Below are 16,119 nucleotides of genomic sequence, written 5' to 3'. Positions count from 1 at the left end.
TTAATGACTTTTTGATTTAATTTCCTTGTCACAAAGCACTCTGTTATCTAATATGGGCAAAAGTAGCCAAAACATGTAGTACAGTAATTCCTTCACTTTTTATCAAATAGATTATCCTGCTACTGTCCTGATGAGAATCACTTGAGTACAAATAATCAGCATTGATATTGCCTGACTGTAAAAACGGATGAATATGAGAAGAGTGATTGTGTGTGTGTTCATTCACAGAGACGTAAAAACGTCCCTAGTGGCAGATTGAAGGATGTGACAGTGAAGCTAAACACCTCAGCGTACTGTTAAAATCCCTGACTCTCCACCTGTACACAGCCCTGTGTGGGTCGATGTGACGCGGTGGTTTACCTTCGATTCCCCCCTTCTTGCGACAGGACCTGAACACTCAAAAACCTGCTGTTTGTGGAGCCACACTGTACAGTAAGTGTGTTAATGAGAAGAAAAGATTGAAAGAGAGACCTTGAGATATGTTATGGTTATTGCATATATCTCCGAGTTTAGACGCTGTGTTTGTGAATGAATATCTGACCCCTTTTCTAACACCTTCGCCAGGGAATTGTTTCTCTTTCAACATACAGTATAATCAGCATCCACTCTTTCTCTCTCTTTCAGCCTTCCCCAGTTCACCTCTCTCTTCCCAATCAACTCCAACAATTCACTTTGCTCAAATCTTCGTTGGGCTCTCCATTTCCCATGAGACCCGGCCTTTACTTTTTAATTTCATGGGGAACATCACACAAAGTTAGCAGTCAAAAGGTTCCCTGAGCTTCCATTCAGCACGAGTCATTTTTTTGTGCAGCTTTATCGCTCTATTTATGTGCAAAGTGCTTGGATTGTTGAGGGTGAAAAATGATGCTGTTGCGGCACTTTGGACTTAATTTATTTTTCTGTGTTTTCCACCAAGAAACCTACTGCTGCCATTTCCTCTAAATGCAGAAACCCCATTACTGTACCTGGGAGCAGTGTTAGTTTAATATTCCCCAAAACAGTTACTGATAAAGTTGAAGAAATCCAGCTCCCTCACACTAAAATACACAGCCTGTTATGACAACAGAGGACTTACCTGCATATAATAAACTCTCTTCAGCATTGCTGCATAGAAAACATGATTACTTTATTTCATGTTGTGATTTACATTTTCCATTATTTTTGTCCTGCTATTAAATAAAGGACTATTCATTATTAATTTGTCCATATCAATGATACAAGACAAATATATATATATATATTTTTTTTACTGCAGAGATGAAATACTACAACATGTTACGTTTTTTTCAGATACATTTACAGATAAACTTCTCTATCTACTCTGGAGGTTTTATCTAGCCAGAAAATAAGATCAGCTGGTACCCCACTGTGCTGTTTCACATGTGTGTTTAAACCTAAAATAAGTGGGGAAAGAAGTATTCAGATCCAATACTTTAGTAAAAGTACCAATTCACAAATTTAATAAAGGTACAGAAATATTAGCAGCACAATGTAGTTAAAATATTAAAGTAAAAGTGCTGGTCTTCTCCCTCTGACATATATTATCATGACATTAGATTATTAATCATCAGCATCAGTGTGTAAGCAGCAGGTTACTTTTGTAACTGCTGCAGGTGGAGCAAGTTTAAACTACTTTATATCCAGAAAGAAGAAAAAACTAAGTTCTAAACCACAAATATGTTTTCAGTTTTTAGATTTTTTTTTTTCTCCAGTCTTTGATTTTTGGTGAGATATTGGATCACTAGAAATGTATTGAAATAAAACCATGTGAGAGGTTGAGAGGGAAAAATCAATATTGGAGCTGTTAACAACTCAGACATCTGAAATGTGACCTCAACTACACACTGCTTTTTGTAAGATGTCTGAGGACAAACAGGTTAGAAACCACTGAATTAATCTTAAACAATGTGTTGTATTTTAACAACTTGTTACCCCAAATCTGAAAAGTAATTAAACTGTAAAACAGACATAGTGGAATACAAAGCAAAGTATTTTCCTCTGAGATGTAGTGGGAAGAAGAAGTAGGCTGAAATGGAAATACTCAAGTAAAGTACAAGTTTTCTTTTCAGCACTGCCTAAATTAGAACTTTGTTTTAAAACAGCAGGGGATGTATTGGTGTGAACATGTTCTTACACAGAGTCGGAGAAAGATGAATAATCCAGGAGGAGTTTGAGTGAATGCATCTGTGAGTTTGACACTTTATCCGACCCCCCCCCCACACACACACACACACACCCATGAATGGGGCCAGTGTCGTTTAACGTCACTGAAGATAGAAAGTCTAGAGAAGAGGGACTGTATTTTACTGACAAAATGAGGTAACTATGACCGTACACGTTTCGGTCACTATTTAAATGTGCTTCAAAGTTGGACTTTTGATAAACCACAACTCACAGTTGAGTTTAATCGCCTGTGATTACAGATTACGTCTATATACACTGGAACCTTGGCTGGAAACAATCAAACCAAAACACCAACACCCACATGTTTTTCTTTCCCAATATGCACAACTGTCCTCTTCACTGAGAAGAGATTATGCAGAAAACCCTTCCACACGTCATCTTTTATATCCATGATACCATGCTCAGGTCTCAGCAGTAATGAGTGTGTAAATCCACGCTCTACACACCAAGACATCACATAAATCCCCCTGAATTAAGTTATGATATCCTGGAATCTGGTCTGCTGCGATCTTATGAATTATTCTGAGGCATAACCATTCATCATTTTCATCAGATGCTCACAAGAATAGAAATAACATTTGCCAGGGAACACTTAAGTGTGAGTTGTAACAAGTGCATCTCCGGCATGTGTGTGTGTGTGTGTGTGTGTGTGTGTGTGTGTGTGTGTGTGTGTGTGTGTGTGTGTGTGTGTGTGTGTGTTCTGTGCAAGGCTTACCCTTGAGGGCCATGTATTTATGAGTCTGCAGCGTAATTCTGATAGATTCATTATGTATTTGATTGACTATACAGTGGCTCTGTGTGTGTGTGTGTGTGTGTGTGTGTGTGTGTGTGTGTGTGTGTGTGTGTGTGTGTGTGTGTGTGTGTGTACTTGTAGTGCTCGTCGTCGTGGGAACATAAATCTATTTCCACAGTCACACTGCAGGGACTCGCCTCACTTTTGAGGAAAAAAGCAAGATCCCATGAAGTTATCATTGAATTTTTGGGTGAATACTTGGTTTATGGTTAGGGTAAGTCTCCAGGATATTACTGCAGGTCAATGTAATGTCCTCTGAAGTGATGAAAACATGCGTGTGAGATGTGGCTCACATGTGAGTGAAAGCATACTGTAAGTCTGCTTCCTCTGCCGGTACTGTGACCTTGTTCTCGCTATGTGGAGTGACAATAGAAATGCCTCCTGGTGAGAAAGTGAAGAGTCTTCATTTTTAATGGGCACTTTTAACATACATTATTGATGTCATTCTTCTTCAGATGTAACAAAATCCCCCTTAAAGGCCTCATTGAGCAGTAGATCGGTGGACAAAAGCTAACCACAAATGGCCTCACTGGCAACCCACAGAGATTGCTATCCTTACAATAGCGGTAGTAATATGACTCATTTAAGCCACTTTCAGACATTGTCACCAATCTGTTAAAGTAATGGCTGCTTGGCTTTCAAATATACGGTAGGTCTCTATGTAGTGAAAGTGCAGTCAAAGAGATCCAGCCATGTTTCCCTCATCAGTGAGGTTAAAGCACTGGAAGAGGACACAAAGAAAGTAATGGTATTGAGAGAAAAAAGTATGAACATCGGCTGCCTCAGTGATAAAAAATAAAACGTATTTTGCGGGGTGAAAGAGTCTGTGGCTCACCTGGATGTTGTCAACCCCAACTGAAGTTGTCAACGCACCTGTAACCTTTCTGACAAATATTGTCTGAGATGTAATAATTCATTTGTTATTTACTCACGGAATTCTACTTGTTTTACACAGTCCGATTAAGCTAAAAACTCCAATTTAAAAGCTGAAACCTCTTTTAGGCTACACGTTTAGGCTGCTTTGGCTAAAAATGTCAAGTATGCTCACCTTCTGTAGTGACAGGAAGATTTTGCATTAAATTAAAATCAGCTTATTCATATTATTTTCTTTCTTTTCACATTTAAAGGAATAGTATATCACTTTTATATTAAATTAATTTGATGAACTCATAAGAGACAAACTCACAGTGACAGAGTGTGTTTATCCTGACTTTTAGAACCCAGCATGCCTCAAACTCCACATTAATTGATCCTACACGTCTCGCAATGCAACGAATCATAACATTTTGTTAGAGAGCACCTGCTTGGGATACAATTATGTAATTCTAACTCCAAACCACCAGTCTGTAACTGAAGTTGTGCAGCAGACACTAGTTTTCCTCTCATAGTGCACGTCAATATTCAGACATTTAAGTCACCACATTGGCATAGTGTAAGTTAAAGTCAGACTTGACCCATCAGGTACAGTTACTTTAGGGTAATGTTTTATACAAAGGCCACCCGCAAGGAAAGCATTTTTAACACAATGCCAACCTGTTTGGCACAAAATGAACACTTTACTTTACAAAGCAGAAAATGTCCCTTATCCTCATGTCAATACTGCACTCAGCAGTGTCTAGCAAGGATGAAAAGGGTTTTAAAGGGCTGGTGATGATGCAAGACTGACTCAACTGCATACTTGTCTCTCTGTTTTATGAGTGTAAGTTGACAGAGTGCTTCTGTCTTGTACTACCTCATAGATAAAATGAGAGAGAATGGAAGAGCAAGAACCTGAGAACTGACTTATAGTGTTAACTTCAGAGACAAGACAGACATTTTTCTTATTTGCCAAAATCTGACGATTTCTAAGCGTTCCAGGTACATTAATTCAGTTTTTGGAAGTTCATCTAGGTTCGTGACTCAAAACACTCTTCATTTTGAAGTGACCTCTTAAATTAAATGTCATATCCATTCAGATATGACATTTAATTTAATTTGTTTGGGTGCACACAGAAACAGAAGGAATACAAAACCCACTGCTGATAGCGGCCCTCCCCTCACCCACAGTGGTTAATTAAATTTAAGGGCTCAATGAAAGTGAAAAACAGATACAAGTGTAAATGTGAATCACTGAGGATAGAAGTTAATCAAGGGGACAGAGGGAGGTTGAAAAGAGAAAATTGGAAATAAGGGAGTGGGAAAAATTGCCAAATGTGTGTGGGAAGTTTTAAATGGACATCCTGTTGTCATGGTTACCTGAGTGCGATGCAGAGCCCCCACGACTGGAGAGGGGAGGAGCTTGGAAGGCGTAGACGACATCACTATCAGCAATTTTAGTCAGGTCGTCGTCATCTGAGAAAGAGCGCTGGAAACCTGTCGAGTACAACTCTGATAGGATGACCTGCAGAGAGAGACACACATTGTGAACATTTTTTTCTACAAATGTGCTTCACGCAATCCTCGCAAAGCCGATTTTCTATTTCCTGCAAACCCACAGGAGGCAACAAACAGTTTAATTGAACTGAGCAAACACTGAGCACCAAGACTGGCCCTCTGGAATAACTTAATGTGAATAGATGTGACCGACAGAAATAAACCAAAAATACAATTTTCAGGCAAATTCAGGAAGGAAATAAATATAGTGGATATATCATATAAAGCACTATGGAAACCCCCCCCCCCCTAAAAAAAATTAAAGAGCCCAAAATTACAACCACAACTTTGCAACTGAAACAGCGACAGACAACAATTCAAGACATAAACATCTGCAAACGGAATGATACTAAAAGCAAGTATCTTTTTAGAATGTGTAAATGTTGTTTCCGTCAGATGTGTATTTCTTGTTTTGTGTTTAAAGTTACAATCTCAAAGATCTGTTTTGTTGTTTTTGGGAGCACCGACGGCCATATGCAGTAATTGCAACTGTTATTCAGACTGACAGCCAAATCCGATTTTTGTCATATCCAGATATGTGGATGGATTTTTGAAAGTCTAAAACAGCAAAAAACACACAAAATGTAATTTGCAATCAGATTTCTACAGATGCGTCTCAGTTCGGACACTCTGCTGGCTCATATTGGACTACTAGCGTCACTCACAATGCGACATACGGTGACAACATCATTTTCAGTGCGACAGAGTGAGCAGAATCTAGGCTACCGCTGGCACAGCTCTATCAGAAAATTGTAATTTTGGCGCTGTGGAGGACAACGACAACAACAATCCATGGACAGATGCTGAAACAGCGATGGAAAGTGATAGAAAATGCATCATAAACTGCGCTGCTTTGGTTTTTCTCAGGAATGTCACCACAGACACCGAGCTCATTCAGTTTGTAATACTGCAAATGCAAGGGCTTTCATCAGCGGCCCACAGGCTCAATCACCACTGTTACCTCATTCAGCGATAGACAATAACTTAATAGACATTTGTTTAAATAAAATTGAGAATATTACTTTGGTAACTTTTCAGTTGTACAAGAGAAAGAACCAAGGATGAGGGCTAAATTTCAATTTGGCAAATGCAACTTTTCCACCGCTGTTAAAGACCAGTGCAAATCTGATTTCCATAGCTTTTCTTAATGAGAACGCAGTAGATGAGATTGGCACGGCTGGTGTTGAATAACAATCTAATTTAACACTTAATAATGTTAACCAACAAATTTCATTACCATTAGTGAAACATGTGAAATTTATGGCAACTTTAGGAACATTTGAAAAAAAGGACACTTTTCTTAGCTCTGCATATCTCTCTGTGTTCCTCTTTCCCACGTCTCTCTGACAAATACAAAGTACAGTGTTGATACTCATGATGTATAACCAATTTGATGAGTGTGGGTGGGACACTGAGCCAGACTACAAGCTGTAACTGAGAAAGAGCCAAAAGAGAGCATGAGAGTCCAATTATACAAAACATTCAATAATCAGCCAGGCCAGTATTCGGTTAACGTACACATGTGCTTTTATCATAGTCAATTAAAAAATATAGGGTGTACAAAGAAAGGGTCAAAGATAAAATGCACCAAACAAGCTGTTTGTTTCACAGCTTTCTGATGTGATGAATGACTATTACTATTACTATATGTGTGTGTGTGTGTACAGTATACTGTAGGTTTGTGTGTCTGAACACTCCCTGTTGGCTCCCCTCAGAACAGAAACCCATTTGTCTTTTTATTTTATCAACCTGTAAAGCAGTGGGACCATCACAATGGTTAAAAAAAATGTTCACCTCACTATCATCTGTCATCGTTCATCTTGTGTGATGTTTGCATTCATGTTTTGGTGTAGCCAGTTTGATCATTAAGTGCTGATTCTGCGTCCCCATGACTTCAAGTGTTCACTTGTCTTTTACTAAAATGTCCACTTGAAAAAAACTTACATCGTGGATAAGAGACACTTGGAGAATCTCAAAACACTGAAAGTCTACATATCCTTATTACCACACCGGAGAGATATTTGAAAAACTGATATTTTTACTTCCATAAAATCTAAACTGTATACAAGAGAGTAAATAAAATCCTTAGCATCCTGGATGTTCTCTTTAGTGAATGTGCCACACTTGGCAACCTTCAGAAATGACAAAAACAGATACACTCCTGAGTAAAAGCACCTGCAGGGTGGAAGGAGTTAAGGAAAATATAGCAATTAGATCTAAAAAGATGATAAAGACCATCACTCATCTTAACCCCCCCTCCAAAGGAACATTATTACAGCCTGATACTGTTGACTAAAAAACTGAGATATAAGTTGGGTACGTTTTTTTTTTTTCTTCTCTTTATTTCTGTATTGCGTATCAGTATAATTCTTGTTCTACAACATTCTCCCATAGGTGCCAAGTTACTATACAGGAAAGTGTATTTCAGAAAACATTTGATGTCGCATTAAGTTGTGGAAAAAAATGCATCTTCACATTCAGGAATACTTGGATATACCAGATAGTGGAACAACGAACCTAAGAACCATGGAGAAAGTATTTTTCATTTCATGGTACATTTGATTGGTTAATGCTCTCTTGTTGCTATGGACCCAGGACCCAGGTGTGAGTGCCCGTGTGTGTCTGTGTGCCTATGAGGGTAAACAAAAATTACGTCACTGCTTTTTGGTTACAACTCATCATTTGTCGAACCTCAAAAATACTATACGGACCAAAGCGAAACTCATTGATTCAGTGGTGGGACCTGCAGGAGCAGCACCGCAGCTGACACGCAGCCAGTGTGGAAACACGCACGCAACCAAGCCGCAGCTGAGCAGTGCATGAAAGTTGGGACACACGCCACGCAGGTAGTGTGTCCCAGGCCTGATGATGTCATGATATATCAGTATTGATGGTAAAAATGATATTTAGAAAATATTTTGTTTTCTTTATTAATGGCTTGCCCAAGAAAATGCTCTTCAAAATAGCAGGGTTATAGATGTCTGGGTTCCCACCAACACTTACCAAGTCAAAAACACTCAAACTAAATTATGTAAAACACTACATTATGTAATTCCCAAGCATAACTCCACAGTTTTATCCAGATCTGATGTCTAATCAACTGAAACAACAGTAACTTTGGATGTACTTTAAATAACGCAATCTGTATGTTTGAGCTTGGACTACCTACATGTTTCAGTGGTATTATTTGTCAGTCATCAAGAAGCAAAACAAACACAAAAAGGTAACTTTAATATGCGTCTGTGTCTGTGTACCTGGTTCGGGGAGATGTTGCCCTCTGCTGCGACCATCGCTCTCAGGCAGGACAGGGAACCAAACAGAGGTACAGCCAGCCCCACCCGCAGATACCTCTGACCCTTCGTGCTGAACACCAGCGTCACACACATTGGTCTGTGGGGCAAACAGAAGGAGGAAGAGGGGAGGGAGTGAGTGAGTGAGTGAGTGAGTGAGTGAGTGAGTGAGTGAGTGTGTTTATGTGTGTCAGATACAGAAGGGTAGGAAGAAGGAGAAGACAGATGACATGCTAGAACAAAGTGTTAACTTTTTTTGCAATTTTGATTTTGCATGTTCACACTACTTTATATTCTAAATCAGCTTTGGCATGTTGAGTTATTTATATATTTGTATGCAGACACACACAGAAATATTAAGTATTACACACAAACTGCCTAGCAACACACATACATATCAACCAAAACCCAAAAGAGATTTACGCAAATGTATGGAAATCAGGGATGCCAGGGGCAACAAAAATCATTTTTGTTTAAGAGATGTGTTTGAGCTTTGCTAAGTCTTGATGTGCTTTAGCTGCTCAACAGAAAAACAAAATATGCAATAAAATGGGACTTTGAAATGCACTGTTGAACTGTTTAATGTCTAATAAGTTCAGGGAAAGGCTTCCCACTGATGAGACTATTGTACAAAATTTCATATAATGACCATAAACCTTCCAATGTTTTGCATCAGATTTAATATCTCAAGTGATAAAACTATTTTCAGATGTTGACTTTTCTCCCTTGTGTTTCTTTAGATTAGTGCGTGACTGGACACGTGGAGAAAAAGCAGCTGGTGAATCCTGGGACATGTATATTTCACAGCAATCTGAACACCTCTTGTGGAAGATACCGGGATGAAAAAGTTGGGTGAGACAAAATTAGAAATCATAGGGCAATAGCAGGAAGATATAATAAATAGATAATTTGACGTGAGGTCAGTTTGATCAGAAGATGAGAGAACAGAAAAGATAAGTGGTAGGTGGGAAAAAAAAAAAACCTGGGAGTATCGTGGAAAACACGAGACGCATTTTAATGTCTGGTGTGAACCGTCCACGAAGCGAGGAGACAAAGTAAGGTCAAGTCTTCTCATTTGGTATGAAGACGGTGTAATCACTGACACTTCCAATTCTTGTTTCCTATCATGCATTATTCAAGTGAGTAATGTGTTACCAGTGTGGAGGTTGATAGGGCAGACGGCGGAGAAGCTGAACAGTTGTTTTGTTTACATTATCCCAAGATGAGACACGAATATGTGAAATTAAACGGGATGCCAAATGTGGGATGACACTCGAGCGGAACAGGAACTAGAGATGTCCTCCGACAAAGCAGACTTTTTGCAGCCTCCTAATGGAGATCGCTTTTGGTTTAGAGCCTGACTGTCTCTATTAGCAACCTCCCACATGAACCTCCACAAGTGCACAGAACTTTTCAACTCCAAAACATCAAAATGCTATTTAAAAACCAAACTAATTAGCTATGACAACAATAGAAACGTGTCTGCGTGTTTATGAATTCCTGAGCACTCTGTTTTCTACAGGAAACCATTTGATGAGAAGCATACCGTGAGAATGAACCACTATGTAATTGAAATACTTGCTTGAAATAGGTAATTCCTCCAAGCAAACATGTATGGTGTTTAAAAATGACTGTCAGTGCGTGGTAATGTCGGCTGTTAGTTCAGATGGTGGTTGACTCGAGGCATCTAAACATAATCATAGTTTAATACTAAACATACACCCAAGTGGCAATCAACAGTGATGTCACCCATTGGTTTGTGAACTGCCATCTTGAAGCCTTGAGTTCGACATTTTTGCTGTCATTGTCTAGGTGTTTTGGGCAAGAAGTGACCATATTTGGATGAACCGGGCGGAATCTAGCATTGGAACTGACTTAAACAAATGACACTACGCCCACCCACCTATAGCAAAACCCTGGCTGCACAACAAGCCAGTCAATCAAACAGGCATCAAATCCATGATGATAATGTCTACAAATGCTCATTGAAATGCACTCGGTCTAGTAATAGAAGTTAAGATGGATCTTATATTACACTCCGTCACACTGTTGCTATTGTTTAAGTGCATACAACTTTACTAAATATTTGATTAAGAAGGGTAAGGTAACATGACCTCACCAGACCTCTGACAAGAATTTAACATCCTGTGCTACATGATTATGCAAACAGACCTTTGTAAAAAATTGTTTGAAAATCAAATATTTGTCTTATGTAATTTAACTCTTAAATGTCCACTAAGGGAGAATCAAAGTACAGGCTGCATACAAGTTTGGGCAGTCTGTTTGACCTATTGTACTTTTATGTCTAAAGTTCCCACCCTTACAAAGTCACACAAAGGTCTAGTGAAGCCTAAATCATGTCACTGAATAAATGTTCAGAAAATGTAATATTTCAAAATAAGTTTCGTAGGAATGATGCTAAGACTGGGCAAGGTTAGATGGTCAGCAGAAAACACTAAGAGATACTGCCATCCTCCTTTTCTCTCTCTGCCATACCAGCATTATCTGCAGCACGCAGGCCTTGATGCCATGCTGGCAGCCAAACCCTGCTCTCTCTCTGGGGCCCTCACACTTATCAGGCATTCAGCTGGGATACTGCTGCAGCAGGACAGTGCATTGAGGCCACTGTGTGTGTGTGTGTGTGTGTGTGTGTGTGTGTGTGTGTGTGTGTGTGTGTGTGTGTGTGTGTGTGTGTGTGTGTGTGTGTGTGTGTGTGTGTGTGTGTGTGTGTGTGTGTGTGTGTGTGTGTGTGTGTGTGTGTGTGTGTGTGTGTGTGTGTGTGTGTGTGTGTGTGTGTGTGTCCGCGTGCGTGTGCGTCAGGTCAGTGTGGGGCCAGCAGTGAGTCCACACTGACTGAACCTGAATGAATTTCCCTCTGTGCTGAGCTCTGGCAACCACAGGAACAGACCACAGACTGTCAGAGAATTCAACCTGCAAAACAGAGTTTGGCGTTTGCTCGGTGGAAGCCATGCAGAGGAGGCAGAGAGGATGCAGAGCAACAGTGTCTGCATGTTTGAAGATAGGAAGATTTATTGAGCCCTGAATATAAACAAATTGACAAACTGAATGTGGTTGCAACGGATGTTGTTGTTGTTTTTATTTATATATGTTTTGTCTTTTTAAATGTCTATTGCATGACTGGAAATATGGGCAGAGAAAAAGGGGATAATATGGGACAACATCTACAATTTGAAGTCTCACAGTGTGCCTTTGAAACCAAGATAGTCCACATTCAACTAATTTTGAAAACCAAAGAGGTTGGAGGTGGATGGAGCTTTGATGGCAATCACTTAAGGTCACATGCCTCCATCCACTAATAAGAAGGATAAAGGTGAAATTTGACCTGCCAGAAAAAAAAGACAAAACAGGCTAATCTGACTTACCAGATGACTGTTGACATAAACCTGCCATTGGCCAACAATTTTACCTGACATTCTCCTCCACTTCCACTTTTTGGCTGTTACTGTTTTCAAAATCCCTATTACATTGGGAAACAACAACAAGAACCTTCAAGAAGCAACCTTTACACTAAAAATGTCAAGTTTTGATTAAGATTTAGATCAAACATTAAGGCAGGCTGGCTTTGTTCTTTTCAGTCTTATGTGAGGCATGTGTCAGATAAATAACACAAATACAATGTTTTTGGCTGGACCGCAACAGCGGGGCCAGAGCTATAAAGCGAGTGTCGTTACTGAGTGAGTGAGAGATCAAAGCTACACTGCACTTTGGCTGAAAGCTGCCACTTTTCAAATTAAAAGCCCTTCATTTTCACACAGGGTCCAGCCATATACTAGGTTTTGACTTAGACATGCGTTTCTTTCAGGAGGGCCAGGGGGTCCCAAAGGAAGAGGAAACGGTAGATATTCCTAGTTAATCTCATTAGAACGCTTTATTTGACACTTTTCAAACCAGTTTAGCCGCACACTAGTTGCGTGCACTGCAGTATGCATTTAGGGAACATCTGTGTAATTGTAGATACATAAAAATACCCCTTCCCCTCCTTCAGTTGAAAACAAAGAAATGCATACAGAAAAAAGCATGCACATATTTTTGAATTTAAGCTGTTGTGATACAAACTGTGCTGTGTGAGTATTAATTTTTTTTATTGTAAACATAAAGGAAGCTTATTCAGCTGGTTTGGGTGGAGCTCAGCTATGTGAATAAATGTTACTAAACATGAGTAGGTCTCAGACACATTCCTTTTGTCAAAGTAGCTCTCAGAGGAAAAAAGGTTGGAGACCCCTGCTCTACTGCCTCCAATTTGTTGTGCATGTGGACATTGTCTCTCTCTCTGCCTATATCTTTACTGTCAAGATAAAAATGACATCTCCCTCTCTTGTGCTCAGTCTGTCCCTCTCTTCATATGTCAAAGTCGTACCGTCTTACAGCAGGACATTGCTGACATGCAGCTTCTGGTACAGTTCAAAATGGAGACAACACAGAAAGTGTTTGGTCTAGCACTTTTGATGGCCAACATTTATCACTTTGACATGAACATGGCCAAGAGGTCTTGGGTGTACGAAGCATGTTTGTGCAAATGTGTGGACATTTGTGTTTGTGTATTCGCATTTATCATAATTCCTCCTCAATTGTGTTCTATTCAATCTGTTCAGACTGATGGCTTTTTCTACTTTTTCACTGAGGCTATAGCTGTCTGTATGATTATGTCTGTACAGTATCATTAATATCTGGTGACAACCTCAAATATCCACAGTTTCAACTGTCAAGCAGCTAAGAAAAGGTTTTGCTTAGCTAAACAGTTTCGGGTATGTGTTGGATATTTTTCTGCTAAACCAGAGTATGATAGCAAATTCGACATTCTAACACATAGTTTACACATTTATTCAGGCAAAACAAACACTAAACACTAGAGTAATATGTTTACTTAAGACATTTATAATAATAATAATACATTTTATTTGTATAGCAGTTTTTCAGGATACTCAAAGATGCTTATTAACTTGATACTTGATAAAAGTTATGAAGTGTAAAAGTGAAAAGTAACTTTATAACTTGATAAAATGTGACTCATGAAGTTCAAAGCAAGCAATGTGTCATTCAGTATAACTGGTAATTCCCATACAGTGTTGCAAGGGAGAAAAACATTTCCCAGCTCATCATAAAACTGAATCTGATTAAAACAACAGCAATAAAAGTGTTAGCCACCATAATAAATAAGCTTTTCATTGTACCATTTGTCTTGTGTGTCATACTTCACCTGGTTTGTCGTAGGGGAATAGGCAGAGAGATACATAAAAAGGGGTCAAAGGTGTTGCTCTGCTTAAGGCAATGAGGGCACGTCAGAGAGGACCTGGAGAGACAAAGAGACAGAAAGAAAGACCAATAATTTAATTTAACTATTTTATTGTGCTATGTATGACCTTAGCTTACAATATGTTCTGTTTTTAATAGAAATATTAAATATTTTAAGCCCCCATAATATCCTTTTTCCAATTTTATCCACCTTCACTCAGTTGTGATCCATTTTCAAATCAGCCCTTCGAAGTCAAAATGCTCACATACTTTAAATAGTTCAAAGACAAAAGCCATTCGAAAATGAACCTCTTCATTTACATAACTTCATACACACTATTGGACTGATGGTTCGACAGATATTGCCGTCACTATATGCTAACTCCTCACATTTATCCATAAATCCTCACATTTTCCATCAAGTATGGGGTAAACATGAGGCAGAAATTGACCGTTTTATGTTCTGCATGCAGTTAAAATCTCAATGGGGGTTAAACGTTAATATTCTTTGTGTACATTGATGACTAAGTGCTGAAACAGGCCATCTGGACTCTGGTCTGCTGTTAAGAAAAGGGCAGCAAAGCAACAGCAAGGGGATGCTGCTTGGAATTTTAGCACAAAAACATGGAGTATTTAGAGTTAAGCAGTTCGCATTTCATTGTACCATTGTGCCAAAGTATATTTTAAAAAGACTTGATGTAAAGTAGACTGAGTTGGAATGAATAAAAATGTGGGAACGGAAAAGAAAGGAGTGCTGAAGATGAAAGGTGAGGGAGATATTTGAAAGCAAAGAAAGTGGCAAAGAAAAGGGGTTGGAGTGGGGAAAAAAGCTGACTTTGGACTAAAATGAAGGGCAGTATACAGGAACTAGAAAAAGCAGAGGGAACAAAAGTTGAAAGCAAACAGACAGAGGAGTGGGAGGATGGGTAAAAAAGAACAGAAGGATGTCAGTAGGACATTGGAGTTGACAAAAACTAGAAAGCAAAGCTGACAAAGAAAAAGACATGAACACATCCCGTCAAGGTTTTTGAGCAGACAGATGTGGAGGTGATCAGAGTGGCGGACAGAGATAGAAGCCCAACCCGTGGGCCTCTATCAGCAAGATCCAAACATAGTTTTCAAAGGCAGAGAATTACCTCATCCTGATTTAGAGGAAAACACTCTTAAAATATTAGTTTTACATTTCACGATATACAACCCCTTTTCCCAAAAAGTTGTGACACTGTAAAATGTAAACAAAACAGAATACGATGATTTCAAAATCATCTAAACCCATATTTAATTGAAAATAGAACAAAGACAACATATCAAATGTTGAAACAGAGACATGTTTTTGGGGAAAATACAAATTTAGAATTTTATGCCAGAAACACATTTCCAAAAAGTTGAGACAGGATCAGCAAAAGACTGAAAAAGTTGTGAAATGCTTTAAAAACAACAACAACAAAAAACATCTGGTGTAACATCTGGGGCTGGTTGCTGTGTAGATCATAAACCCAGCCCACCCATATTGAACGATGGGCCCAGAGTTAAACCAAAGAATCAAACTACACCCTTAAAATAAAATGGCCCATTCAGTTTCTGTCATATTGTCACTTTTTGTCACATACTGTCACTTGTTATCACATTTATGTATATAAGTTTTCATTTTTTTGATAGGTTTGTCTTTGATAAGTTACTTGATGCCATACATAGGGTATATGTCATCACAATTGACAGCGATTGAAAGCTGGCAGCAAGTTAGCTTATCTTAGCTTAAATTGTTCTACAGCTCTAACCTGTGGTTCATAATGAGAAGTAATGTCTATTAGTGCTGCAACAAGTAGTTGATTAATTGTTTAGTTGACTGGCATAAAATTAAATGCCAACTATTTTTATAGGCCTAATCAATTAATTCTACGAGTAATTTTTTTAATGAATGAATGCTAAAATTCTGTGTTTCCAGCTTCGTAACTGTGAATAATTCCTGGTTCCTTTAGTCATCCATGATAATAAACTAAATATAGTTTAGTTTATAGTCGGGACAAAACAATACATTGTAGGCTGCACCTTGGGCTTTGGGTAAAACTAGTTGACAATCATCCTTTTTTAGGCAATTTAAAGACCAAACCTAAGATTAATCAAGAAAATATTCGACAGATTAATCAAAAAGAAAATGTTATTTCCAGACCAAATGTCTGTGTATCC

General features: G+C 38.8%; 1 protein-coding gene across 1 annotated transcript in view; it reads right to left on the bottom strand.

Annotated features, from left to right (window-relative positions):
• The window catches only part of usp43a (ubiquitin specific peptidase 43a), a 99,477-nt gene that overhangs the window by 35,917 nt on the left and 47,441 nt on the right, over positions 1–16,119 (bottom strand). Inside the window, exons 4-6 of the mRNA XM_069697225.1 lie at positions 13,898–13,990; positions 8,644–8,779; positions 5,213–5,357 (exon numbers count right to left, since the gene is read on the bottom strand). Of these exons, the coding sequence (XP_069553326.1) occupies positions 5,213–5,357; positions 8,644–8,779; positions 13,898–13,990 (374 nt within the window). The remainder of the gene's footprint in view (positions 1–5,212; positions 5,358–8,643; positions 8,780–13,897; positions 13,991–16,119) is intronic.

This window comes from Brachyistius frenatus, unplaced genomic scaffold, assembly GCF_029030835.1.
Source record: "Brachyistius frenatus isolate BFR_SWC_R1_liver_20210118 unplaced genomic scaffold, ASM2903083v1 Contig_23, whole genome shotgun sequence".
NCBI lineage: Eukaryota > Metazoa > Chordata > Actinopteri > Embiotocidae > Brachyistius > Brachyistius frenatus.
Note: the sequence above shows the minus strand (reverse complement) of the source record. Positions and strands in the feature narration are given on the sequence as shown.